Source organism: Passer domesticus, chromosome 1 (assembly GCF_036417665.1).
Source record: "Passer domesticus isolate bPasDom1 chromosome 1, bPasDom1.hap1, whole genome shotgun sequence".
Taxonomy (NCBI): domain Eukaryota; kingdom Metazoa; phylum Chordata; class Aves; order Passeriformes; family Passeridae; genus Passer; species Passer domesticus.
The window spans coordinates 18,410,616-18,437,924 of NC_087474.1; the positions used below are offsets into that span (position 1 = coordinate 18,410,616).

General features: G+C 36.6%; 1 protein-coding gene across 1 annotated transcript in view; it reads right to left on the reverse strand.

Moving 5' to 3' along the window:
* PLXDC2 (plexin domain containing 2) overlaps nt 1-27,309 on the reverse strand; it is a 250,857-nt gene that overhangs the window by 109,711 nt on the left and 113,837 nt on the right. The window contains exons 2-4 of the mRNA XM_064408456.1: nt 26,981-27,192; nt 5,461-5,607; nt 640-709 (exon numbers count right to left, since the gene is read on the reverse strand). Of these exons, the coding sequence (XP_064264526.1) occupies nt 640-709; nt 5,461-5,607; nt 26,981-27,192 (429 nt within the window). The remainder of the gene's footprint in view (nt 1-639; nt 710-5,460; nt 5,608-26,980; nt 27,193-27,309) is intronic.

Below are 27,309 nucleotides of genomic sequence, written 5' to 3' on the forward strand. Positions count from 1 at the left end.
AACAGGAGTTGATGGCTGTTCCCAGCACAGGAGATTGGTGCAAGCAGCAAGCAGCAGCAGTGAGAGGAGAGCCCCAGCTGTGAGCCATCAGAGCTGCCAGACTGGGAGCTCGAGCTGGCCCTACCTCCCTTCTCATCCCACTCCTCTCATGGCAAGAGGAGAGGAAAACCATGGAACGTTTTCAGAGGCTGTACCACACTATGACAATGTGCTGCAATGGGTTTGCCTTACAGGTGACACTGGCCATACTTCTAGCAGCACTTCTGATCTTTGGGCAGGAAATCCTCTGCCCTTGTGCAGGCAAATCCTGCCTCCCTCCTGGTTCTGGCTGCAGCACTCTCACCTCCAGTGCAACTGCTAAACACACATACACCTGAGTTCTGGGGGAAATATCTAACAGAAAAGGATTAATGCTGTAAAGTCTTACAACGAGATGAGTTTATAACAGTTCAACTTAAATTCTGGAAGTTTTAATCATATTGATATTTTGTGATTTTCTTTTTGGGACAGGAAAATTTCCTAAATAAAAGCTGCAGTTTATCTCTTGACATATACAAGCAGGGATAAAAAAAATGTTTTAAATAGCTGCAAGAAACTCTTCTCATCTTACTCAAAGTAAATGGTTAGAAAGCTACTTACCCCCAGTTGCCACAGTAATTTCACGTAGAAAATGTCCGTAAAATGGAAAATCAAAGGACAGGTTCACTCTCTGAAATGAATAACAGCAGAAAATAAAATCAATATTGAGCAGAACATTAAGAGAAGAAAAGACGAACAGTCTTCTACTTCAAATATCTCCTTCATTGCCTTTTTTTTTCTCACTGGAGCCTTGTTATTCTTAATTTGGAATTCCCAGTAGCTAACAGGAAAGAATTCTGAGGAGCACTTAAACACTTAAAACAGTGGATCATTATAACAGAAAACTTCAGAAAAGAAAATACATGAAGAGACATTGTAACGCAGTCACAAGAATCAAATTAATAAAAGATTTGTAGAGTTTCTCCTTAAAAAATGTCGCTTTAACCTCTTTCATAAAAGGACCCATCAATATCAAAGGCCTTAGCAATACCTATATTTTACAAAGTAGGATGCCTCCTACTTTGGCTGCTGGCTCTCTGCTGTTCTGCCACATGAGCCTTCAGATTGAAGTGCTGTCCCTGACATCCTGCTGCTGCCTGGGAGCTTTTCTGATGAAGGCTGGTCACTGGAAGGCAATTCCTCCATCAAACCCATGACACCATTCCCTAAAACTCTCTATACTGTCAGCTAGGAGATGGAATAAAGAAATATTCAACTCTACTTAACCTACTTATTGAAAAATAAAATATAAAAATAAAATTTTAAAAATAACATTTTTGGTTTTTTCCCTCAGTCTACCTACAGGTGACTATCCTCTATCAGCTGAATTCATAGCAGAGAATTGTAATTTGGGGAATGAACTCTTCTCAACTAAGCTCACTATAAAGCAACATTCAAATTCAAACTCATTTTCCCTCTCTGCTTACAGCTTTATCTTTTTCATCTATTCCATTCTGTTCCCAAAGCTCAATGATTATTGTGGCCACTCATAATTATCACCTTGTGTGCTACCTGGTTAAGCTCTGGATAAATTAGTGGTCATGGCAGAAAGGAGTGCTGAAATCTCAGCATGGTCTTTTCACTGTTTAAATGTAATATCCTGTGAAAAACACATCTCTTCCACAACGGTCCAAACAGTAAATATGAAATGAGCATGTATTCCTTCTTTTGGAGAATTTACTACAGTAAAAACTGGTGTGAAGATCGGTTGTTGGTGACTGTCCCTCAACCGTAACTTTGATGACTTTCACTTAAGAAAGGGCAACAACCCAAACATTTTTAAAAAGTGGAGGGGGAAAAAAGAAGAAAAGTACTCATGTCTTTGTTTTCCCTCCTATTATTTCTGTTCTGTATTTGTTATTTTCAGATTGTATCCGAGTACTTCTTATCTCAGGAAGAATTATATTTACCTCAGCCAGAAATGTTTAAAGAATTATTTAGCATGAAATTAGCAGTTGAAGACTTACAGTAACTTCAAGTGTTTGGAAAGGGATGGAAAGATTTGCTTTCCATTTAAATGGAAGACAGAATTATGACAGGATTTATTAGCACATTTTTTTGTTTGTTTTTAATTAGAATGCAAAATCCATTTGCAATGTGTTAATTGGACTGAGTAGGTTCTAATGACCTTTTCTGTATATACATAAATATGGATGTACGACTGAACATTTCTAATCAAAAATGGCATATGCAAAAGACAGCACATGAATTAACTCACACAAATATTATTTTACCATGTTCTACAGCTTTCACTGCTGAAGTGTCTGCTACATCTATGAATGCACTCCATTTAAATTATGTCCTTGCTCTACTAAACATAATTTGAAGAACTCTGTTGAAACTACCAATATTCTGACCAAACTTTCCCTCTTTCCTTTATATGCCATTCTCCATTTTACCTTTTCACTTTGAATCAAAGTAACCATTCAACTACTTCAAATGAAAATTGTGACTCCTAATCTGTCTTCTAAGTGGCTGTAATATCAACATTAGTATAAAGATGTTTGCAACAAAAACTTGATGCCATTTCCACTCAAGCCTGATATAGATCTCTCACTGACTTAAGTCAAAATGCGATACCTTAAATTCTGACAATGTAAAGATGTTTAGCCAATTTTTTAGCATAATACTGTAATAACCAACATGATTTAAGTATTATTTTGAAACACAATATTCTAACAGTCACTAAAATTTTGCTTTTATTTTGATGCTAGAAAGCATATCTCATTTTTAAGAAAGAATATCAGAATTTTTAATTCACTGAAATAAAAATATTCTCTCCACGCATAAATGATAGAATGGACTGGGAGAAAAGAGAGTTGTCATCCCAAGTGTGACATATCCTGTATTCTAGTTCAGTGTTTGAGTAATCCACTCTTAGATATCTAATTTAAACCCACTGAATATTAAAGCCAGCTCTAAATTTGATTATATGGTTAAGAAGATGGTGGCAATATATTGAAAAAAACACCTTAACTACTAGTGTTATAAATCCTGTACTGTTAGACATTTTAATTGTTCCATTAATATATGTTTGCTACTTTCCACAAAAAATTACTATGCTGTTTATAAAATCAAACCATCTCATGAATCCTCTCCAGGATTCTCTCCAGTCCTTATGACTTTTCTTGAGGAGCAAAACAAACTGACAGCTTCTGGGAACTCTCAGGATTATTTACTTCCAAATGAAGGAAAACACACAAATTGAGTGTAAAATTGTCAGCATTCAAAGAATCTCTGACATTGTAAATTAATTCCTTAATATTTAGCATGTGATAATTTAACTCCTGGTTCTATTGTCAAACTGGAGAATAATGTTTAGAAAATATAATGTAAATGATTGACTGCAAGATGTGCAAAATGGCCTTTTAAAAAGAGTAATGACAAAGTTTATGGGAGAGAAGGTAAGAGATTGCTGCTGAGGTATATATGACCTCAAAATATATGACTCTGCAGTCGTACAGCTATAAAAATCACATCTCTCTGTTAAACACCTTTGTTGTGTAGTACATATGGATGTTGTTTACTTGGACACACAGATACAAAAAATCAATTATAGATGCAAAAATAAGGAATAAAACCTTACAGGACGACTCTGCTACTTTTTAATACTTTGGGGGGACATGAAAGAGATCTGAAAAAGGGGTCTTTAAAACTCTATGTAGATATGGCTGCAGCCGCTCAAGTTCATAGTCCAAGATATTTGGGTAGGCATAAAAAGAAATGGATATCAGTGTACTAAATAGGGACCAGAGCTTTCTCTGCTGGAGCTGGAAGAAAGACAGAGGGAGCACCTGACATCCAGAAGAAAGGTCTTAAACCACTTGCTTTTGGGAGAAACAGTTGAAGCCTTCAAGTTTCCATTTGTCATGCTTAATGGTCTCTACACTGACCCCACACCAGACCAAAAATACAGCCTTGTTCAAGCCTTCAACAAAATGTCCCCCGTGGACATTTTAGTTGCACCTTCTCAGGGATCCAAACGGAAACAAAAGTGCTTACAACAAAGACACGGAAGGGTGTGATCTTTACTAATCATTAGACATGGGTTAAAATTTTTAATTTATACATTAGCTTTGCTTTTGGCATATTTCCATTTTTCCCTCAACACAGAGCACCAGGATACCACATAAAGTACACAAGATAGACAACAGAGGTCCTCACTACCTCAAGGGTACCTTGAGGTTCTTTTTTTCTCATTAGAATCAAATTGCCTTAAGAAATTAGCTGATACAGTGTTTTATTAAGTCTACCCCAAAGATCTATAACTGTTTGAACCCTCTGCATTTGCATTATCCCTGACTGCCTACATTCTTTTAACTATGAAGGATATATTTTTTGAATTGGACTCTCTGTCAGTTACATGTGCTGGATTTATCACCTCACTGTGCTTTCCATATCCTGACTTAAATGCCACAGTATTTCTTTCTGCTGCCTTTTGCACTCTTCTGAGAAGTCACATAGCTTCTGCCAGAAAACAGATTAACTAAGGAAAAGATGAATTAAACTTGTGCTTTCTCTCAGCTTTAAAACTGTTAAACACATCTGCATCTTTAAAAACTGTAGAACTTTTAAGTAAGGCATTCACTTGATTTTGTTTTAAACTGGCAAAACCCAAGGACTTCTTTTTGGATCTAAGTTGCTGAATGGATGAAACAAGTCTCTTCAATCATAGTTCTGAGCTGTAATTTTCTGTATTTAATTTATGCTAATATTGGCTCTTCTACGCATGCAGCTTCTAGCCACAGGTGAGAACTGAGAATACAGCAAATCATACAGTATTTGCTTCCATTTCTAAGTGTGTGAGCCCATTATTTTCACATCCACCTTACCAGCAGCATGACTACAATAAGTTAAATATGATTGTTATTTACACTCCAATTTATTTATTTGCTGATAACCTAAAATTGCGATCACATAATTTCTATTACTATATGACATTCTCATGAGCTTTATCCGTTGTGCCAAAAGGAAATATAAGAATGAAACCTCATATAAAATAGAAGTGTAACCATACCACATGAGAGACTTAAAACTTCATCAACCTCATCCTCAACCCAGCTCTTTTACTATTCAACTCAACAGCAAAAGTCCCTCTGATTTCAGCAACAGAAGTGGTTTACCATTTGATAGTTTTTGATCTTTAGGAAGAGAGGGAAATTTTAAATATACTTGTAAAGACATCTTTGAAGGACTGTTACAGAATGTTCAAAAAGTTCAAAGAATCATTTGATAACAACAGTGTTAAGACTTCCACAGCTTAACTAGAATTCAAAGACATAGCTCTATGAATAATAGTCATGATACATAGTAATACTGCTGTGTGGATCTCTGGGGAAAATATCCATGTTAGTCAAAAAAGAAAATGATAAAATAACTTACTGCTGCTTGACGATGGGTATTGGAAAGGATCCCGTGAATCTTTACTTTGTCCTTCTCCATTTGGTCTATATTGACCCACAAATCCCGGCTGGTAGAATCATAGGGGCCATATGTCCTTGATGTATAATAATTATGATCTGTATCCTCCTGAAAAAGGGAAAAAACACAGAAAAAAAAAAAGCAGATTATAATGGAAGATGCACCTTAGTTTTATATAAAACACCCTTGAAATGCTGAGTTCTGTTGCTCCTCAAAGAACCTCAGCAATGAAGGAAAAAAGAGTAAAAATTGTAAATATATTGCAGAGATAGCTCTGTTCCTAACCACTAGCAGTTGACAAGGCAGTTACCTCATGCAATCATCTTATATTGTGATTATAATGTTCACTATCTCAAGTACCAATCATGCAGGTTGTGTAATAACCACATCAGTGAAATCTATGGCAAAACGTTTGATGTCTTTTGAGGGGAGACGGACAGTTCCTGTAACAATGTCCACACTCTAATGAAGCCATGAGAACTATTCAAGGATAACACCTTAAAAAATTTGTAGTTTTTGACATTTCTGAACATAAGTCACTATTTAAGAACATCCAAAACATTCCTAATAGCTGTAGACTTACATTGCTCTGTTATTTTAAATCTCCAAAGCCTGGTTTACTGTAGATTTACCCCTCCAAGATGCACAAATATATAGATATTTGTAGAAGAAATCTTCCTAATCCTCGAGGTTTTAAAAAATACAGTAGTTGCTGTCATGCTCCCATCACAGCAAATTTTTGTTAAGGTTAATTACTGTGAAGGTCTCCGTCTTCCTATCTAAGACTAAAAAAAAGAAGAAAAAAAAGAAAAAACTGTTTGGTCTGAGGCAAGAAATGAAACTCATCTCAGATTCCCAGTCTTCCTTTACTCAAACCAAGCTTTTGCAACCACAAAATAATTAAATCAACAGCATTGCCAGCCTTCTGCTGAATAGCTACAAGTAATTCTGTAAAAGTAGTACATGCTAGTATTTCCTCATTTCCTCCCCTTCTAAAACAATGTAAAAAGCCCCCAAAGCCTCTACGATAGAGTTTGAAAATTAAAATAATCTCAGCAAATAAAAAGTACAATACAGAATTGAAGAAGAGGACTTGGAATTTGGAATTACCCTAGTGATGAAGATTTTTTCCTCCTGCTGTACCTCCTGTATCCAGTCAGTCACATGGGAGTACCCTCAAATCAGGCTGTGCTGCCAAGCAGACCTGACATCCCCTCCCCACAAACCCAGATCAAACACAACCCATTCCTATTGACATGATCCTGAGCTGGAGGCACACGTGGCAATGACTTATATTCTAATGATATCAATCATGTCCTAGATTAAGCACATTGACCATAAATCCAGTTTCAGCTGGATTTGACCCTACATTAACACCATTGCTGATGCATCTTACTTTACTTGTTGCAGAAATAATCAGGTTATTTCCTCCTGGACAATTTCTCTGTCTTCTGCTCTATTTTGCATGCCAGGATGTACTTTATATGTCCAGTAAATCTCAATAACAATTCTGAAGCAATTTCTAATAGATTCACCAGCTCTAGGTTAGTCACAAAAGTAAACATAATTAAAACTATACTGTCAGGAAGATGACAAAAGCCAGCCACCTTACTAAATTCTTTCCTCCTTTAATGGTCAACAGAAACAGTTACTGCTGTCATGCATACAATAGAGGTACTGTAAATTAAAAGGTTTTGAAAACAAATATATATATTCCCAGTCCAATTTATCATTCTGAAAAAAATTTCTTTAGTAAATAATGGTCACATTTAAGGCATGCAAAATCTCAAGGAAAGAGCTCCAGAGACAAATAACAAATAATTACCACAACAGTTTGTTTCAGATAAACATGCAATATTTAAACTATAGTCAAAACAGTACAAAGTTTTTTTGCTTTTATTTTTTTTTTAATACACCTAACAAAGCTACCCCAGTTAATTTCTAGTACCTAAGCCCCCACCTCCACAACTAGAAGGCTCTAGCACTGAGCCTAGTTGGTAGCTCTGTAAGAATGTTTTAAATGGTATCTTGACCCGCACCTAAAGCAGATTCATCATACAGATTGTAAATCAAACACTTAAATTATAGCCTTCAGCTCAAGATTTTGGCACTATATGAGGAATTGTTTATGTCTACCAAATTTTGTGTATAAAAAGTCTTGTTTAGTATTTTAATCCAAGTTAAATAATCTTAGATTATTTATCTATTCTGGAAGAAAACAAATTTGCTTCTAATTCAATGATAAAAGGAAGACAGAATTCCTCTTCATAGCCTTCATGCAGAGGTATTTTATGAATATACTATTAATTATTTCTCTCTCCCATCATAATTTTTATTAATCCCATCTGTAAATTTACAATCTGAAACAAAAAGTCACATGCAGCTAACTACTATAGTAGATGTGTGCAGCTTGGGAGCTCCAAAATAAGAAAGGATCCAAGCTTCTGTTCCAAGTCATTGCTTTCATCGTTCCTAATTTGCATTACCATGGAAATTAAATTCTTGGAATCTTTAATAAAAATTATTTTATAGGTATCATTAGATACCGACAACTTTTCATTCTGTCAGACTTGTTTATATTCTTTTGCTAATTGTATCTGCTTCATAATGCATTCCATTCCCTACAGGTAGCTGCTATACAAGATAGAAAAATGTTCAAGAAATTCTACTGAATTTGCATGTAAACTACTCAGTGAAGAAAATAATTTTATATATGAAACAGATTTAGAGTTTTACTGATAATTAAAATTATATAAAGATACAATTATGAAGAGGAACAAACTTTTCAGTATCTATTATTGACATAGAAGCATGTTACTGAAATGGTAAGCAGAGAACATACCCTTTACTGCTTCAAGAAAGCTTTTATTTTTTCTTTCTTTTTCAGGTGTTTGGGGGATATGAGCATTATCTCTCACTGGAGAGTGCAATTCTGTCCAAATTCTGTTTGTATATGAAGTACATAGCACCTTTCTTCTACGGAACAGTACAGCATTAAAGCAATGGATTTTCCCTGATATTCTTTGCACCAGCTATGAGGATTACTGTGGCAACCTTTGTGACTATAAAGGGAATATTTATTAGTACATCTCTTATAACACTTTTCTTTTGGGGAAATGAGTTATTTTTAACCTCAGGCAATACTTGATGCTGAGTTGCCATCTTGTTGATTGTAGGAAATTAATTTCTTAGCTTTCACAAACAATATTGTCTGATGACACTTTGAATATATTCCCATACAACTGAACTTTTCAGGAAAGCTGAATACATGCATTACTCATAAAAGCTCAGCACAACTGAAGATTAAGTCTTCTTTAAATATTTGGTGTTCAGTATTTTTTCAAATTCAAAGACTTAACATCCATTCCGCACATTAGATACACAGATAATCCCAAATACATTCTAAATGTCACATACTTATTTTATCAATAACTGCTGTTGCTTAACAGATTAAGACTTCCAGTGTGTGATGTGATCTTTCACAATCAAGATAACATAAAGTACCTATATGTGATATTTAAAAGTAACAACTACATTATGCTTCTGACATTAGTTCAGATGATTAACTGGGATTCTGGCCAAATATAGGCATGTAACATAGTACCAAAACAAACATGAAAGTATAAAGCTTCCTCTCAGTGAGTCCTGGGTTGCAAGATGTGGGTGGGCGTGTGTATTCTATTCCCATCTGTTAGAGGTGGGGTGGTTATCTTCTGTTAATTGGGCAGGTTTTTTTATCTCTTCCATGACCCATCTTCCCTCTGGGGGAGATATCTTCTGTTAATGGGCCACTGAGTCTTACTGCATGACTGATAAATTTACATCATCCCTTTGTGAGATGCTCTGCCCAGTGGGAGGAGCCAAGTATTCCTACCTGGATATAATCTCAGTTTTGGAACACCACAGGAGCCCTTTCCCACTGGATTCCCAGAGGAAGACCAGGCCCATCTACACCACCACTGGACCTTCAGAGGAAAACTCCACCCTTCTACAGGATCACTGCTCCAACAGAACCACACCTGTCACTGCAGGAGGACTGCAGCCACCATTTAATGGGACTGCTGCCAACACCCTGACCCACAGGGTGTCAGGTCGTATTCTGAATCTATCAGTGTTGTTTTGTGTTAGTGCATTGTTTATTTTATTTTGATTTTCTTCCCTAACAAAGAACTGTCATTCCTACTCCCATATCTTTGCCTGAGACCCCTTTAATTTCAATATAATAATAATTTGGAGGGAGGGGGTTTACATTTTCCATTTTAAGGGAGGCTCCTGCCTTCCTTAGCAGACACCTGTCTTTTCAACACAAGACACAATGGAGACGCCATGATTCTATGATGATACAATCACATAAGTAAACATGTGACTTTTTAGATTTAATTATTTTCCTGTCACATTTTTTTCTTTAACAGATATTGAAAAGTAATATAAATCTCTAGGAGTCAGAGGATATTATCAAACAAGATTTAGGAGTAAGAGTTGCCTTTGAATCCAAGTGCATGAATATTTTGTTTTTAAACACTGGATTCAATTTAATCCAAACCACAGACATTACTGAACAAGAAGTTCTGCCATCTCTCAAGCTCTCTCTGTGTAAGGCTGTTATTGAAGAAAACGAATAACTTCAACCAGAGAAAAAGCAACCAGGAATGAGCTCTGCTGTTGCACAATAGTATGTTGTAGAAAAAGTCTTACTTTCCTGAGAAAGGAAAGGAAGACATCCACAAGGCAAATTATTATGGATCAACCAACCAGATGGCCATTACATTTCAGCAGATTGTTTTGGCTGCCTTCCCCTTGTACTGGAACATTGTTTGTGACATTATCAATGAAAAATCAATCGATTGATCAATCCATTCATCAATCATCTCATCCAAGGATCCTTATCATCAGATCTTCCTTATCAAGTGTCATGAGTTATTGCCAGATGCAATAGAAGACATAAAGACTGCATTTAATTTGATAACTGATGTACCTTTAAATATGCTATTTAATTGAAATTGCATTTCCAGCTTCTACTGAGATGACGATATAATGTAAAAGCTCTGAAGCCCTCAAGGTTATAATGGTAGACTTTACAGATACTTAATTTTAGCACTATGAATGGAAGGTCTGGTATCTGATTTTTAACAAAATACGTCAAGAAATTGCTCAAATATTGTCAAATTCACAGACTAGGTTTATTTTTAAATTAACTGAAATTTCTGCTAATATTTGCCCCAAAAATTAGATCCAAGAAAATTTATCACCAATTACTAATTTCAGTATTTACTTCTGAATACAACATTTCTACATTAATAGCCTATGCAATTAATCAGAGAATTGTGTTTTCCATAAGGTGCATTTGTAGACTAAAATGAAAACACTGAAAGAAGAAAACATGCAATTCTATATTTTAAAACATTTTTACTTTTCAGCAAAAAAGCAAATATATCAACACTGGATATTTAGATAAAGGAAATAAGCTAGCAATTACAATAATTTCCCTAAGGAATAAAGCAGTCCTGGCAATCAATTTTGTAGACCCAAAACACCCTTTCTATTTAAAGAAGACAACAACAACGTGCCCCCGCACACACACAGCCAAAACAGCTTCCTCAAAGCTATTTGTACTTTTATCCAATCACATGCAATGCTGGCTACTCTCTTATGGTATCTCTGCCTACCACATCAGTAAAATACAGCCAAAAGTGACTTCTGAATTGTTTCAGACTTTTGTTAGAAGATTGTTTTTAGATTTCTGAGCACTATTTTAATCCCCACCAGCTAAAAGCAGCCCAAGGGGGAGAACAGAGGTGACAGCTTGGATAGGACTTGAGCCAGCTCTGCATTGCAGGTGATGGAAAGCCTCTTCTCAAGAGCACGTTTTTGGGCCCTGAGAAGGGGCAAGTGAGATGCATGGTCACACTCTGCATTACCTGGGCAGGAGAAGCATGTGTGTATGGTGTTGCAACTGATTTTTCTCATTTATTTATTTTCTTTAGCCAGACACTGACTGAGACAGGGGCAGCTGGCAAGGACACATGGAGAATATTCCTAGTACAATAGCCACTAGCACAGGAGATGAGACAGTACAAGAGAGGATCACCTATCCTGAGATGGGGTCCTAGTGGAAAGATTAAGGCCAGGGGAAATGGGGATAGAGACACTCTGCATTCTGCTGCCACATAGCTAATTCTAATATAATACTGTAATTACAATCATAACATAGCAATGCTATGATTTACAGGTTTATAGGATCTGATAATCGAAGAACCCTGAGGAATACTTAACTTGAACTGGCCTCTCAAAACATGAAAGCTCTAATTTTGGTGGGTAAACATGTGGATTACAGCATAGTCTTACAGAGGATATATATAGGGGCTGCTCCTTAGGAAGCATGGTTGTTCTGAGCTGCTCAGAATTACCAATTTCATAAGCACTTTGCATCAAGGATAAACTCTCTAGTGTTCAATTTCTTAACAAAAGTCTTTGTTCTGTACTAATCTACTGAGGAAACATGCAATTTAATGAAGTGCTTTTTCAGTGACTTGCTGCTTTCATAGTGACAAAGCTCCAATCTGCTGGGTTTTCTTTTTATTTTTTTTTTAAATATCTGATATGGGACAAATGAAGGAAATATACATACATATATATATACACACACACACACATATATATATAAATAAATGTGGGCATAGCATACATAGTTGAAATCAACCATCAGCTTGTGAATATCATGGTTGATGACAAAAACCCTAGCAAAATCCATTTTGAACAACTAATATAATGATATAATGACTAGTGAATGAGAGAATGAGAGGAAGCCAAACTAATAGAAGATGAGATTCTGTATTGGAGTGCGTTGGTATTAAAAATGATATCTCACACTACATTCTCCAAGAAGAGGCTACATGAGTACTCTGCAGAGTCCTGAAAGCCTGTTGTGTGTGTGTGCAGTAGTCCTCACACTCAGGTTTTCAATAGGACAAGTATGGAAGTCACTTTGCCCAGAATCTCACAGATTTACATCCAGAGGTTGTTATGGTAAACATTAAATGCTGTCATCAGCAGGGATGAAACAAAAGATTTATCCCACATCTCTCCCCCCATGCAGACACAAGGCTTTATGCAGCTCTGTAACAACTTAAGTTCCCAGATTTTAAACTGCACTTTTCCGAGCTTCTGACAGCACCTATAATGGAGAGTCACACATGCTGACAGACATTCTGCAAGAGAAGGATGCCATAAAACTGTTATTAATCCAAAAAGCCATTTAGTCTTTGCAGCTTAGTGAAAAGTCAATGTGGAGTCACTGCCTTTTTCATGATATTCAGCTGCTTCTGAAAGGAACCTTCCCTCTTGAGGACTGCTGTAAAACTGTCAGCCTATTTAAGGGTCATTACAGCAGGCTTATAAAACCCTTTGGACTGTCTTGTCATATGAGACAAGCTTCAAAAGAGCAAAAATCTCTGCAATGCCTTACTTAAGAAAGGAAAAAAGCCAAATCACCAGTCACTCAAAATACAATTACAGTAGGGAAATATTTATTATGCAGTTTTGTTCCTGATTTGTGGGAGCAGAAGTCTGAGAAATGATATTGAAAATGCATCTTTATTAACTGCTCTGTGTAGCATCCTCTCCACTAAAAGAAAATAAAAAAATCCAATTTCAATACAATGCCCAAAAAATGTCTAGCAGAAATTTTATTTTTGTGTAATTATGACACAGGTTTTAGAGTTTTTATTCTCATTTTTAGATATGTATAAATGACTGAAGGGTTCATGAAACTGAAACTGTAAAAATGACTTTTTGTATACATGAAAACCTATCTGCCAGGACTAGACTACAGAGCATTAGTGGTTATGACACCACATCTGTTACCAGCTCCATTCTTGGGTGGCTTATGACTCCAGATAATACCATAAATAACTACATTTTTGTCAAATTAGCTTTTAAACATTTAGTGTTTTAGTCTTTTAAAGATCCACTTCCTGTGCGGAGTGTGACAAACTGTGTTTCTGAGCATATGTACTTTGACCTACTTACAGCCACACTTGGGCAATATTTTTCCTCCCCCTAAATATGTAAGTTCAGTTTAGTATTATACACCTTCTTTTTTTTTTTTTTTTCCATCCAGGTATTAAAGTAACTTTAAATTCTCTGTAGCCTTTGTATTCCCCCACTGTATATTCAAATGCCGGAAGATGCAAGTCATCCTTATTTCCTGCTCTTTGACATTTCTCTATTGGAAGAGATGTGAGGAAAACAGCAATCAAGACCTAACCAAGAGCCCTGAGGCATCACATGAGGAGGAGGAATGGCAAATATAAATTGGTAGGGAAAATGTTACAGATCTGAAGCATTAACTTGATATTGGCAGGTATAATTTGTAGTGTAGTAGGCTTTCCATAGAACAGTGCAGGAAGCTGCCTCCATGCTCACTGGTATGAGATGCAGTTCCTAAGCTGTTGATATTGTGTTTCAGGGTTTTGAGCCAAAATTGTAGTGCAATCAGTTGTAGGAACATATATGATCAATACAAAGTTGATACAGGCAGGAGCATGGGTTAATTAATGCAGCAGCATTTTACCTGTGGGGATAAAGCTTATTCTGAAGCTTTTAAATGTGACCCACACACACCTCACTCAGCACCAATTTTGCCAAAGTCATGCAGTTCAGTCCAGCTGTGTCTGGTGAGCATATAGACAGACCATGCCCATCAGAGACCCTGAGCAACACAGGACAACCCGCACCACCATGGCTTCCCTGGGGAACACTGGTTTTAAACAGATTGCAAACAAACTGGTAATTTATTCAGCCACAGAACTTTCTAGTTTAGCTCTCATGCACAACACACATGAAGCTTTAGTTACTAAAACATGGGACTGGCTGAAATCTGCAATCAATATGCAAAATTTCAAAATCACTGTTCGTGGCTTACAGAGAAAGACAGTGATTATGAAAGTGGTCATAAATTTCTACTGCTCTTTTGTTTGGAAAAAGTATGCATTTTGCTTTACTCACATGTCTTTTTCTGTATACATCTGTAAGAGAATTTCAGTCTGGATTGTGTACACAAGCATATTGAAAAAAATGCTATGTACAGATTTACCAAACTGTTATCACCAGCCACATTTCTTAAGGACTTGTCACAGAAATGCTTATTTATCAGATCTTGCAGTCACGCTCAATAAAATAAATAAATCCCTTGAGAACTCATGTGCCACAACTCTAAGACATCACATTTAATTGAGATGCTTGATGAGTTACATGTTGTCTAGACAGGCGTGTCCAAGTTGCTGCTTTTGCCTGACATCAGGCTCCAAACAAGATTTCTGCAGAATACGCACTGGTTTTTTTTTAAAGAGGAATACTCTGTGCATTCCACAATTACCCAGACATCAGGATGCTGAATAATATCTTCCCTCTGTTGTCTCTGAAAAGTACTCCCTTCAAGTTAACCTAGAGTGCTGTTGAACCAATATATTCAAATATTTCAAAATTATAACAACACATTGTTTTAGTTTTGATGTTATTTTTTCTTGTGTCTAAATCTCTATTACTCTTCCAGAGGAGATTGATCCAAAGTGGAATGTTGCATAAACTTGTGTTTCCTTTTTTGTTTTTCATCTAAATACAGGACACTAAGAAGAAAAATCACAAGGCATTACAGAATTACTTTTGACTTGAAAGGTGTCTTTTGACAATTTCAAGGAACGGAAGGGATGCAAAACATCTAAGCACTGATTACCAGTGAAAGATGAAGATATGAGATTTAACTTGTGTTTCAAATCAATATTTTTTTACAGGTGTGGGGTTGGTGGCGTGGTAAGTAAGATAGGGGGAGAGGAAAAGAAAGAAGGAATCTCAACATTTTGACGTTAATACAATTTATTGGTATATCTGTAAAAAAACCCAAAAAACAAAAAAAAAAAAAAACCCAAAAAAACCCCAAACCAAAACAACAACAACAAAAAAACCCCAAAACAAACAAACAAACCTAACAAAACCCCTATTTTATCCTTTCAGACTCAGATAAAAATATAGGTAGATGAGCAGCAGGTTATTTGGTGTGCAGGTTGGATACTTCAGTGCAGCAGTCTATCCAGGAGCTGGGTTTGTAAGCACTCATTATCAGAACCACAGATCTATTAAATGCTGTCAGTGATTTACCAGCTCCTTCAGCTCCACTTTAGAACAATCCAAATACACACTTTAACTGCACTGCCTGTACTGACCATGGATGCGATCTAATTACTAAGTACTGGAGGAACCCAGGGCCATCTGAAAATTGCAGATATGATTCAGGATCTGCAGCTAACCTTTATCCTACAGGAGCAGCAGTGGACCCTTCAGTAAAACTACAGCCTAAAATTATATCAGACATCTATAGCTAGGCACCTTTCACCTTAAAGTTCCACCAACTTTGATCACAGAATAGTTTGTATTGGAAGACACCTTGTTCCAATCCCCCAGCCATGGGCAGGGACACTTTCCAGTAGACCAGGTTGCTCAGAGCCCATTCAACCTGGCCTTGAAATCTTCCTGGTATGAGCCATCCAAATTGCTCTGGTCAACTTCACCAAGTGCCCTGCTGTCCTCATGGCAAATACTTTTTTTCTAATATCTCATCTAGACCTATCTTCTTGAAGCCATTTCCCCTTCTAACACTCCATGCTCTGGTGAAAACTTGCACATTCCTTGTCTATGCCACAGGCATCTATACTTAGGTTTCCAAACTGAAAAGCTGAATTTCACCTCCAGTTTCAATATTAGCTGCAACTAAAAAAGAAAAGCACTAACTGTACCAACTCCAATGTCTTTTAGCAATCACAGACACCTAATATTTTGTATAAATTCATGTTTGCTATTGGAGCAGTATATAGATGTGTACTACCCTTCATTGAATGTTTATATTAGAACAAAACCTCTGCAATGTATTTAAGAAATTACCTTGATTTCCAAGGTAATATGCCTGATATAAGAAAAATCAACATTGTATATACTGTTATAGACTAAATGATTGAATAAAAATTCTATTTCCAGGTTTATTGAAAAAAAATTTCTCAGGAATTAATTGCTGCTTCTTTCAACTATATAGGCAGTAATTTTGACTCAACACAGAGTTGGGGGATTTGTTTTCTAGACAAATAGGGACATTGGGGGCACTAGCTTATGACTATGGAATTAAGATGTTCCAAACATCCTCATCAAACTTGCTATAATCCACTGTGTCAGCCAATATAATACCCCCTCAAAATGAGCACCCACCAAGTTGTTGACCTATGTAAGCCAGATCTAAGCAGTAGCACTTTGGAGCCAGATCATGTCTGCTCTAGCACTGCAAGATGCTTTTCATACACCAGAAGAGAGGCATCCCTACTTTGCCTGGAGCAGGAAGAACCCAAGAAACAGCTTGCTTTGTTATCTGTGCTGGAGCAGAATACCTCTGAGAGATCTTGGCACTTTATCCCTCAAGACATTTACTGCTCCACCTAGATGAGGTCAGACAGATAGGATTTCCATCTGCAATTTCTCCCTCTTCCTACTTTTGTTGCTAAGGTTACAGAAAGAATGCTCGGAAAATGATGCTTTATTTAAAAATTGAAGTATGAAATTGTGAAGAATTATGCAGCTTACTACAAATGCATGAAGCAAACCTCCAGCAGCCACGTCACATCTCTCTAACTTTTGTTAACTGTTGTGCCATGTTTGATATTCTTTTGGGAATTTTCCCCCTTGTAATTCACACTGCAATTTTCTGCACACGCTCCAAGATCTCCTATTGCCAATTTTGTTTTCCAGAAATAAGTATACTGTTTCTTTACTAATGGTCTGTGAACACTTAGACATGCTGCACATGAATGCATGCCAGTATTATAGAAGAAAGAAAAAACCAAATAAATCCCTGGTATTTCCATTAGTTATTTCTGTTCTGTGTATGAAATACTACAGCTCCTAGAAATGTTTCGTCAGCATTTTCTTCAGCAGTTGAAAACATTTAACTGGCATTTTTGGAAGAATAAATGAGCATTTTACAAATGGAACTTTCTTGACTCTGACTCCCCTTTTGATATAGATTTTGAGCATTGGCCCCATTTATTATTCTCTGCAAAATCTGTGTAACTCATAAAATCACAGTGAGGATAGATCATTTACTTTGGCACAGGTACTAAATTTACAGAGTCACAAGAAGTGTCTGACCAAATCTGAAACAATGGACCCATCTGTTTACATGCCATGTTGTTACTGTTTTGGGATAACAGATAATTGACTTTCCTATATTAAAGAAGTATGAAAGATTTGGAGAGACACTGAGTAATCCATCAATGTCAGCAGAATTCCTGCAGCTTTGAAAATCTATCCCTAAGGACTGGTACTATCCAAACTGGAGTTGTGTGGCTTAGCGTGACAACTCTTTACTAACCTACCCAAATTCCTCTGCACAAACTCACTAATGTATTCACCCTCACGCCCTGCTCCAACCAACTATGCACAATTTGCTGAATGCTGTTAAATTAGCTGAGGCTGTTCACTTTGCAAGGATAGAAATGAATAGAAAGGCAATAATCTTCTGCCTTTTGCATGACCAAACTGATACAAGTCTCCTCTCTTGAGGACACTCCAGGTGAACATGGTGAAGAGAGTCAGAAAGGAAGCGTCTGGGAAAGGAGACCTCCCCAGCCTTCACAGCCACACTAATATTCAGCTTCACAAGTTGAATCTATTTTCAGCAAACCCCACAAGCAAGTGCTGAGGCATGTATGACTGAAATAATTAATTCAGAAAGTACAAGGTCTCTTGATTCTGCTCATAGCTCTTTTCAGTCACGAGTTCTGCTGTCCTGGAATATGCTTTAGGAAGTTGGAGATGGAGGATATGGAAAAGTAAAATATTATCATTAAGAAAATTCAAAGGCAGATGCTATTAAATTCTGAATTTCCTGTCTCCTTCCTTGCTATTCTCATCAATGTGTTAAATTAAATGCCTTTTGTGCCAATGTAGCTAAGCATGGGGAAATGAACCCAGGATTACAGAGGAGTTCTCTTATTTAAGGATGGGGAAGCTAGTTTTTAATTCCTTTCCTTCCCTGTCCTCTCCTTCCAAGCTTAAAGGAAATAGAGAATGAATCTTTCCTCCAGCTTTTTCTCTTTTCAGCTATACCGGAGTTATTAGCAGAATCATCACTTGAGTTTAGATTGAGAATATTGGAAACGCAAACAGGCTTATTGCTACAACAGTTTTTAAAGAACTGGTAATGCATTAAGCCCAGCTGAACATTGCAGCAAGACCCAGTAAAAGTTTTAAGATGACCTTGATATAAGTAAGCAATCAGTATATTTAAAAGCAAAAGATATATGAGGCGTTTGCCTAGTTTACTATTTTGAAACAGAAAGCCTGGACAAAAACAAGACAGTGATATTTCAGTCTGCTGGCTGCCTAGAAAGTGTGACACCACTGGTAAAAAACTCTGCAGGAAATAGTGAGTAAATTAATGATTATTCCAGATTCAGTTTCTAATTGCAGGTGGCATACTTTTTGGTGTAATTTAGCAATAGCAAAGAATTAGGACATTTCATGTATGATCTGTGCTGTTTTTCAGAACTTTCTTGCTCTTCTTTATAATGATTAAAATGATATCAATTAAATACTAAATTTAGCAGTAATTTCCAGTTTGTATATATTTCAGTTTGTATTGGGATGTCACATGAAGAGAAAGTTCAAAAACTTCCCTAAGATCATGTGAAAAGGAAACATAGTATTTTTCCCTTGACTCAGTTTGAAAAATGTATATTTGAGTTTTGTGAAAATAAATTACATTATCTGTCTCCAAAGTAACATACTAATTTTCTAAAATAAACCCTTGAAAATTGAGAATAAAAGCATTTCAAAATAACAATAACAACCTTTGCAAAAAAACATAAATTGAAATACAGCACAAAATTTCTATACACCTTCGCCTTCAATTACTATATCAGCTATATAATTTAACAAAATTTTAGCTCTTCTACAACAAAAATATGACATCCAAACATGATGCTAAATGGAAAACAAAAGATATATCCACAATGGTTTCAGTGCAGCAGCACTGTTTCAGCATATCCCAAGATCCTTCCTCCAATACATCCTTAGTCTCCACTGTAACTTTCAAACTCCCAAATATGAAAACAATAACACATTTAACTTAATCTAGTAAATGGATACCAAAAAAACCCACAGGAACAGCTGGACTTTCTTAAATCAAACATCTTCATATGACTGGGAACTGACTGGGAAAGAGAATTGGTCTTGATGATCCTTGTGGATCCCCTTCAACTCAGGATATTCTGTGATTCTGTCTGTGTGATGCCCAGTAAGCAGAGGGGGACCCAGAGCAAACAATGGCAATTCCCCATTTTCCCTAGGGTCCAGTAATCTGCCCTTCAGAAACTCCCTTTGTGTTTAATAACCCGTGACAAATTTGTGTATTCCAAGAATTTGCCTCATTCTGAGTTTTGTCATCAACACTCAGTGCCAATGAGCTTCAGAGCTTTTGCATTTTTGTGATGTGCAGTAGAAAGGAATCATATGGGACATTTGTTTAATCCTCTAGGACATTAAGGAAACACCAGGGATGTGAACAGCACATATTCCAGCAGAGACTTCTGGACTTAAGTTATGCTGGCTTAAAGGCTGCAAGACATCTGTGTTATAGGTACAACTGACGTGGCCCAAGGCAACACAAGATAGGGCCTGAAATGGCTGAAAATCTGATCCAACGCCACCTTCAACTGTAAAACCATGTATTTTAGTCACAGTTGTTTTAGCTCTGGAAGTTCCAGGTCTACACACTAGGTAACTGAAGTTTGAGCAAAAATTGTGAAAAATATTTGCAGGCCTACTGGAAGAGCCCAGATTTTTCCTCCTTCTCTTGAATGAGTCATAGACCAGAAATCACACAAAAACCAAAAATCACATGATGTAGTAATTATTAACTGTGAACAAGAAATAATTATACATGCCTAAAAGTGAAATAAGAGTGAATATAAGTTTTGTTATGATAACGATTTTGCAAATAGACCTGAAAAACTTCAGCCATGTAATTAAATCAATTAAAGTGTATTTCTTGACTTAGAACTTTAAATTAACCTTAACCAAAATCTAATGTTTCCCTTGTTTCAGTCAAGAGCTAAATATTGTTTGAGCTTGATAATGTAGTCTAGAATCTATTCCTAAAATGAAGCCACATCACAAAGTAGGTATCAAAAATAATACTGATTGTTGCTTCAGGTTTTTATTTAGTTTTTCCCCCCAAACTGACTTTTGTAAATACAAATTTCATAACAGAAGTATTGTTCTTTTGTTCTCTAAAGAAACAGCCAATTCTTGTTTTGCAAAGCTTCATTCCTCCTCATTTATATGTTAAATTCTTCAAATGAAACCTAAAATCTGGTTAAACCTTTGTACTGAATATGCGTTACTTTGATATTTCATAATCTGCATTAAAATGTGACTATGCACTAAGGAAAGAATTCTGTCCTAGTGGTTGAGGAATGACTAGCATCCCTGATATTATTAAACTAGATGGCTGTACAAGAAATTTTGCCCATGGAATTAACTTGTACTATTGAGGGTCACTGACAGAGGAAGGAAGATACAAATACTATTTAAGATAAATATTTGAACCATAAATTTAAAAGGTAAGTAAGCAGGCAAGTTTACACAGGCAATCAAAGGCTCTAAAAATTGCAAGTCAGAAAACAAGTTTTAGAAGTAAAGGGGGACACTCTCTTAGCTTAGGGTGAGGAAAAAGAACAGAAGTAACTTGGAGGGACTAGGGTTTCAGAATACAGTGTTATTAACAATTTCTAAGTCCTCCAAATGCAACTGGCATTAAAGCATTGGGATGGGAAGAAAAAAATATAAAGGCAGGAACAAAACAGGGGTAGGCTTGGCCAAACTGACAGCTCACTATGACACTATAATACTCTTTAGTTTTAAGGCTTCTCTTTCACATGGACAAGTTTTTCTGCTTTTAATACAGTGCATTAGAGAAGTAATCACAGAATTGCCTTATCATTTGTCCAGCTGAGGGAAATTTAATCTCAACCATTTATTTTCTTCCTTGCTCAGACTTGCAGTGGGGACACAGCAATGGGTATGCTGACACTGCTGTCAGTAGCCGAGAGTAATTGCTCTCAAATCCCAAGGGCTGTAAAATTCAATCCCTTCTGTTGTTTTTGCCAGTCAGAATCAGACATCTTTACTTCCATGAGTGACTGGGACTGATAAAAGAGAAGCACTCTTTTGGGCAGAAACTCTGGATCAGAATGCAAAATCCAGCAAAAGACTCTTTTTTTTTTATCAGTAGGAAACCCACAAGTGTTGTTTCAATAGGGGCAAGATGCTTTTCAGGTATAAACTACAGGTGCTGCTAAAATTTACATTTCAAACAACATCTAGAGAAAGTAAAGAAAGGACAAAAAAACAAAGGGTGACCAGCTGGCAACAATCCTATTTTAGTTAAAAGCAATACACAGTAGGAGATATCAGTGACATTCAGAGGAACAAATTAATTACTTCAACACAGAAAAAAAATTGCACTGAAATAGCCTCAATTTTCTATGCTTGCAAGTAGTATGTTAGGTGGGGTGGAGAAAATAAGATACAGTTGAGTTTGGTTTGATTTAGCGTGCTGGTCTTTGCTCAGAACTGAATCTTCTGTCATACAGCAGCAATCATTCATTCTGTTCTAAGACTTTATATGAAAAATTATGTTTTTCCTCATATTTTTGCTGGTGCAAAGCAATAAAACTTTACTGCACTCAGCCCAAGCTTGACTATGATTTAATCTATTATTTTATTGCTGGATTTATTTTTGGTATTTGAAGTTTGTGAAAGACTATTGTTTTGATGTAGTATCTCTATACAGTGGCAACAAACTTGAAAGTAATTCGCATGATCTAAAGTTATTCTGCAAAGTTTTTCACCTTCTGCTCATGCTAGTGCAAGCTATATATCAGACACTTCTCCAGTTCAATTTCTCTGTATTTTTCTTGCCACTGTTTTACCCAGCACTGGTGTGACTGCAATCACAAGAAAGATCTGTGATAAAGAGATGAAAGCTATACATATAGACGGAGATTCTGTTCTGAATGGAGCTACACATAGCCAAAAATCATAGGAAACCACTTGAAAAACTATGCACATTTTAAATTATGGAAAAATTGTCATGCAACATTTGTGCAATGCACAATTGTGTATTAATGCATTAGTTGTATATTATTGAATTACTAAACCTTTTCCAGTTCTCAGCAGCCAGACCTGCATTAGCAAGCACTACGACAAAAAAGGAATGCATTTGTGGATCATTCACTGATGAATACTGGGGAAGCAGCATCCAGAGGAGATTAATTTCAGAGATCAGCTTCTTCCTCAGTAATGCAAAAAAGAAACAGGCAGCAAGAACCTCTGATAGCCACTTTCATTATCTGTATAGCCACAGGCCTTTGAGAATTAATAGAACAACTGGTCACATCACCACCATGAAGCTGAGTTTATTTTAACAGTATTAATACTAATCTACTTAATAAAAATGAGTGATTATGGAGCATAGTTTTATTTTACAAGAATATATGCAGAAACATAGTATATTTATCTTATTTTTCTCCTTGCTTGAAAGCAGACATGCCAAACTACGCATATTCAGGGAGATGTATTTTCACACTCACTGCTTTTACAAGGGCTTACAGTGTTTGCAGCAACAAATTCCACCTGACACACTGCATTTCCTAAGCTTTATTTATCATAAGTAAAAGGCACTTCTAAATGTCTTGAGCCCAATAAAAAAAAGCAGTATATTAAACAAGCAAAAACCCAAAACAACCTTGACCCTCAAAACAGGAGAAAAGAATCTTAAGAAAGATGGGAAGGAAAAAAAGGAAAGCTAGGCTTTAAATCATGATATTGTGAAATCCCAGAAATTTGAGGAACAAACTTTCTAGAAAGAAGAATTCTGACAGTCCCAAAGTTATTCCAGGCAGGCTTTAATATTTGCCTTTGTGACTCTTGAGAAGAAATATGGCTTAGCCATAGATGCTTCTGTCTTCAGTGGAGACCTTCTGAAATTCTCATTTGCCATGAAGCCAAGAAGACAGACAACTTGCTGCAGTGCATCACCAGAACCCTGTATTTTGGGGCTGCCCCTTACAGTTGGTTTAGATGGCTGACAGCATCTTGCTTCACCTGTCCAAGGCTACCTGCTTTGGGGATTTCTTTCAGACTGTAACATTTGCACTCATCTGTATAAGATCTCATTCTTATGCCACTATTTTATCCCTCTTCAGAGCTTTCTCTCTTTAGCTGTTTGATATAATGGGAATGAAAACGTAATAAGTCTCATAGAATACGACCCTCCTCGGCCTTTGAGCTCTAGAATACCAATTGCAAATAAAGCAAATGGGACTAACCTCCATCTCGGTAGGCCTTTTGGATTCGCAACATTATAGTCTCTAATTGGCACGCCATAATAATCCTTCTAAAATAGGAGGAGTACTTTCAAGATAGTAGTACCATTTTAAGAGAGTTATATATTAATTTTACCCTATAATTTATAGTTCGCTATCAGGGTTCCTGTCTGGAATGCAGCAAAAACTTGTTTATGTCCTTTTCTTTCGGCAACATCCATCCTTGTGGGTTTGTGCCACCACAACATTCCTCTTCTCCAGCAACACAATGGGACTTAGAGGTCTTTTCTACTCCTTCCCCAGGCCCTGCTCTTTTCTGAAAGCCCAGCACATCAAATGGTTGTAACCACTGCTTCTTCTAGTCTCTGCAATTTAGTTCAAGACCAGTTCAAGAGAACAGCTTACCTTAAAAAAGTCACATGAATGTGTATACCATTTTGTACGAGTCCTTTCCTGAATCACAGTGCCAAACAAATGCAGGAGACAAAACAGAGATGTGAGAGACACCTGGGCTCGCTGGTGGCTACACTGCTTCATTTTTTGGACCAGAGAGGTTGCACCCTAAAGAGAATCTAAACCATTATCATCTTTCCCATGCATAGGAGAAGGTCCACCCTGACTACTGGAAAGGTGTGATGAACCACTCTACAGTGCACTTGCATGAAGAGCTGTAGAAGATCTGCACTTCATGCACTCACTCAGCTGATGTTAAAATAACCTCCACATCAGGGCTGATGGGGGATCCAGTGAAGTTACAGAACAATTCCAGTAACTCCAATGGGAAAATATTAATCAAAAGTGTTATCATCTTAAAATAAACAGCAATTAAGGAACTAAGCTGCACTCCACACAGGTTTGATTTTATCACTTTTTACCTTATGACTATATGGATTAATAACTCAAGCAATATTTAATTTTAAACAGTGTCCAGAAATTTCTGCCTACTGCCTTTCTTCCTTAGCTGTTTTTGTTTTTGTGGGTTTTGTTTGTTTTATTTATTTTGTTTTGGTTCTGTTGTTGTTTTTGGGTTTTTGTTTTGTTTCTTCTGCCAAAAAAAAAAAAGGAATGGATAGAGGTGAGAGAGAAAGGGTTTGGGTTTATAAAGCTGGAGAGAAAATAAACTCATCATTATAAAGGACAGCAAATACTATCAAGTGAAAACTTGTTCATCATTGTCAGTCTTCATATAAAAGAAGTCTGCATTTGCATGGTAAGCCTACAAAACACTTTAGAGAAAAAGTATCTGTAAAGGAGGGATGTCGTCATCCTGTAGCATCACTAAATGTAAGTGGCAGTTAATACTTATTCTCTGGATTTTCTTTAGCAAACACTGCAATGTGCACAGAGCAAGGATTTAAAATAATCAATAAGCTCTCCAGCACTGCTGCTAAGCTGCCAAACTGCAGAAGACTGCAACATATGGATTCTTCCTCTGTGGATTTCTGTTGTATACTCTACCTCATCTAAAAGGCCAGGCATCAAGGGGTTTTTTGTGAGATGCCCGTGTGTTGTAGTGGGGATTTTCAACAGAATCCGATAATGTGTAAAACCACAACTCCGTTATCTTATTGTGCTGAAAAGACCTTAGAAAAAAGAGGTTTGCAACAAAACACAAAACCCGAATTCAATAAACTCTTCAGGTTAAGACACTGTAAAGACATTAATCTGCCAGGAATGATGTTCCTGGAAAAATACCATTCTATGTACATCCATTTGCAAGCATTCATCTTTTTCCCCAGGTCTTGCTATACATAAGTGTTAGAGGGGGACATCTGACCATTTTGCTTCATAAGAGCTTGGAACCCAACTGAATGGAAACACTGCACAGGGATATACAGGGTAAGCCATGGAAAGATCAGCTATTGAAATTCCCTGTACCTGACACAGCTTGCACTTTACCTGCTAAAACAACTAGAAGCAAGACTGATCTGTGTTGTAGCCCAAAATAATTGCTACAAATATGGGCCGATGGGGATTACATGATGCAAAAAAGGAAGTAAAAACATCAACATGAAATTCAAAACTACAATTTACCAATCAGTGACTTTCATGTTAGTACAAGAGGAAATGTAATTACTGCTGTGCAAACCGGGAACCTTAAAAAACAAGCACAAAACACCTCTTTGAAAGCACTATTTTTTTGCTCATGCAGTAGAGATTCCATTGTCTCTACAGATGGGTTTTATATTGCATTGTGTTTTTTTATTGTGTAAGTAACAACCCAAAATCTGAAATCTGCATTTTTTTTCCTCTGAGAGTGAGCTTGGAACTGAAAAAAACCCTAACACTGTTGTTTTGGAAGCAGATTATAAGGAATGAAGATGTTAAATGTAGTTTATTCCAAGCTGCATTTTATTGAAAAACAGGATGTAGATTTTATTAACAGGAAACCCCCAAATTCAATATTTAAAAAACCACCACCACCACAACAACAAAAGAACCAAAGAAAACAGGACAGAGAGCTATCTGGCAGCTAAACAAGAAATTAGATGTTGAATGACACTATAAAACAGAGGGAAAATGTCCCTAGGCTTCACAGAGATGGACTCGATCCATCTTATTCTTTGGAAGACCAAAAATCAAATAGTATGCAATTTTTTTCAATCACCAACCTGAATTTTCTTCCAATTTCTCATTTCTTTAGGGTCTTTTCCCCTTTGTGCCTGGATATCACACTCCAGAAAAATCAGGCAAGGTCTTGCAAATTGAGATGTTCACAGCAACTTCAAAAAAAAATTCAATTTTATTCTGTTTTTATACTACTTCCTTTTCTAGTTTTCCAGCAAGAACTGCTAAAACATGGGACTTCCCTTAACTGTTTTCCAGCAAAAAAGGAACCATCCTCAAGCAACTATCTTCAAAAGTCATAAAGGACAGGCTGCAGCCTCAGGACAAGAGGAAACTCCAGCTTCCATGTCCTGATAGGTTCACAAATACAAACAGCAGAGGTTCTCCTCTCCATAAGTGTTTGAATACCCTGAAGGAAATGTCCTAATTGTTCACCTATCCCCAGTCAAAGACAACAAAATGAATTAGATGAAATTAATAGCTACCTCAATCTGTGTAGTGTTGTCATGTCCCTCTTCAAGCAGCAGGTCTGTGAAACCCCCTGGCTCCAAGGAATCCTGCCCCATGCTTGCTCTGTTGGTGTCCACTGATTTGAGGGTCTCTGAGTGCCTTCTCCACCTGTGGCTGCTTACAAATGAATCCACCTCCACATTTTCCTCCACTCGAGGGAAGCTCTGAACAACTTCATAAAACACACCTGTTTGACAAGAAAAGAAAGGCAAAACAAGACAATGTAGTAAGTGAACAGAACACTGGTTTGCTAATCATAATTGAAAATAAATTATAAATGAATATAAATCATAATTGAAATTGA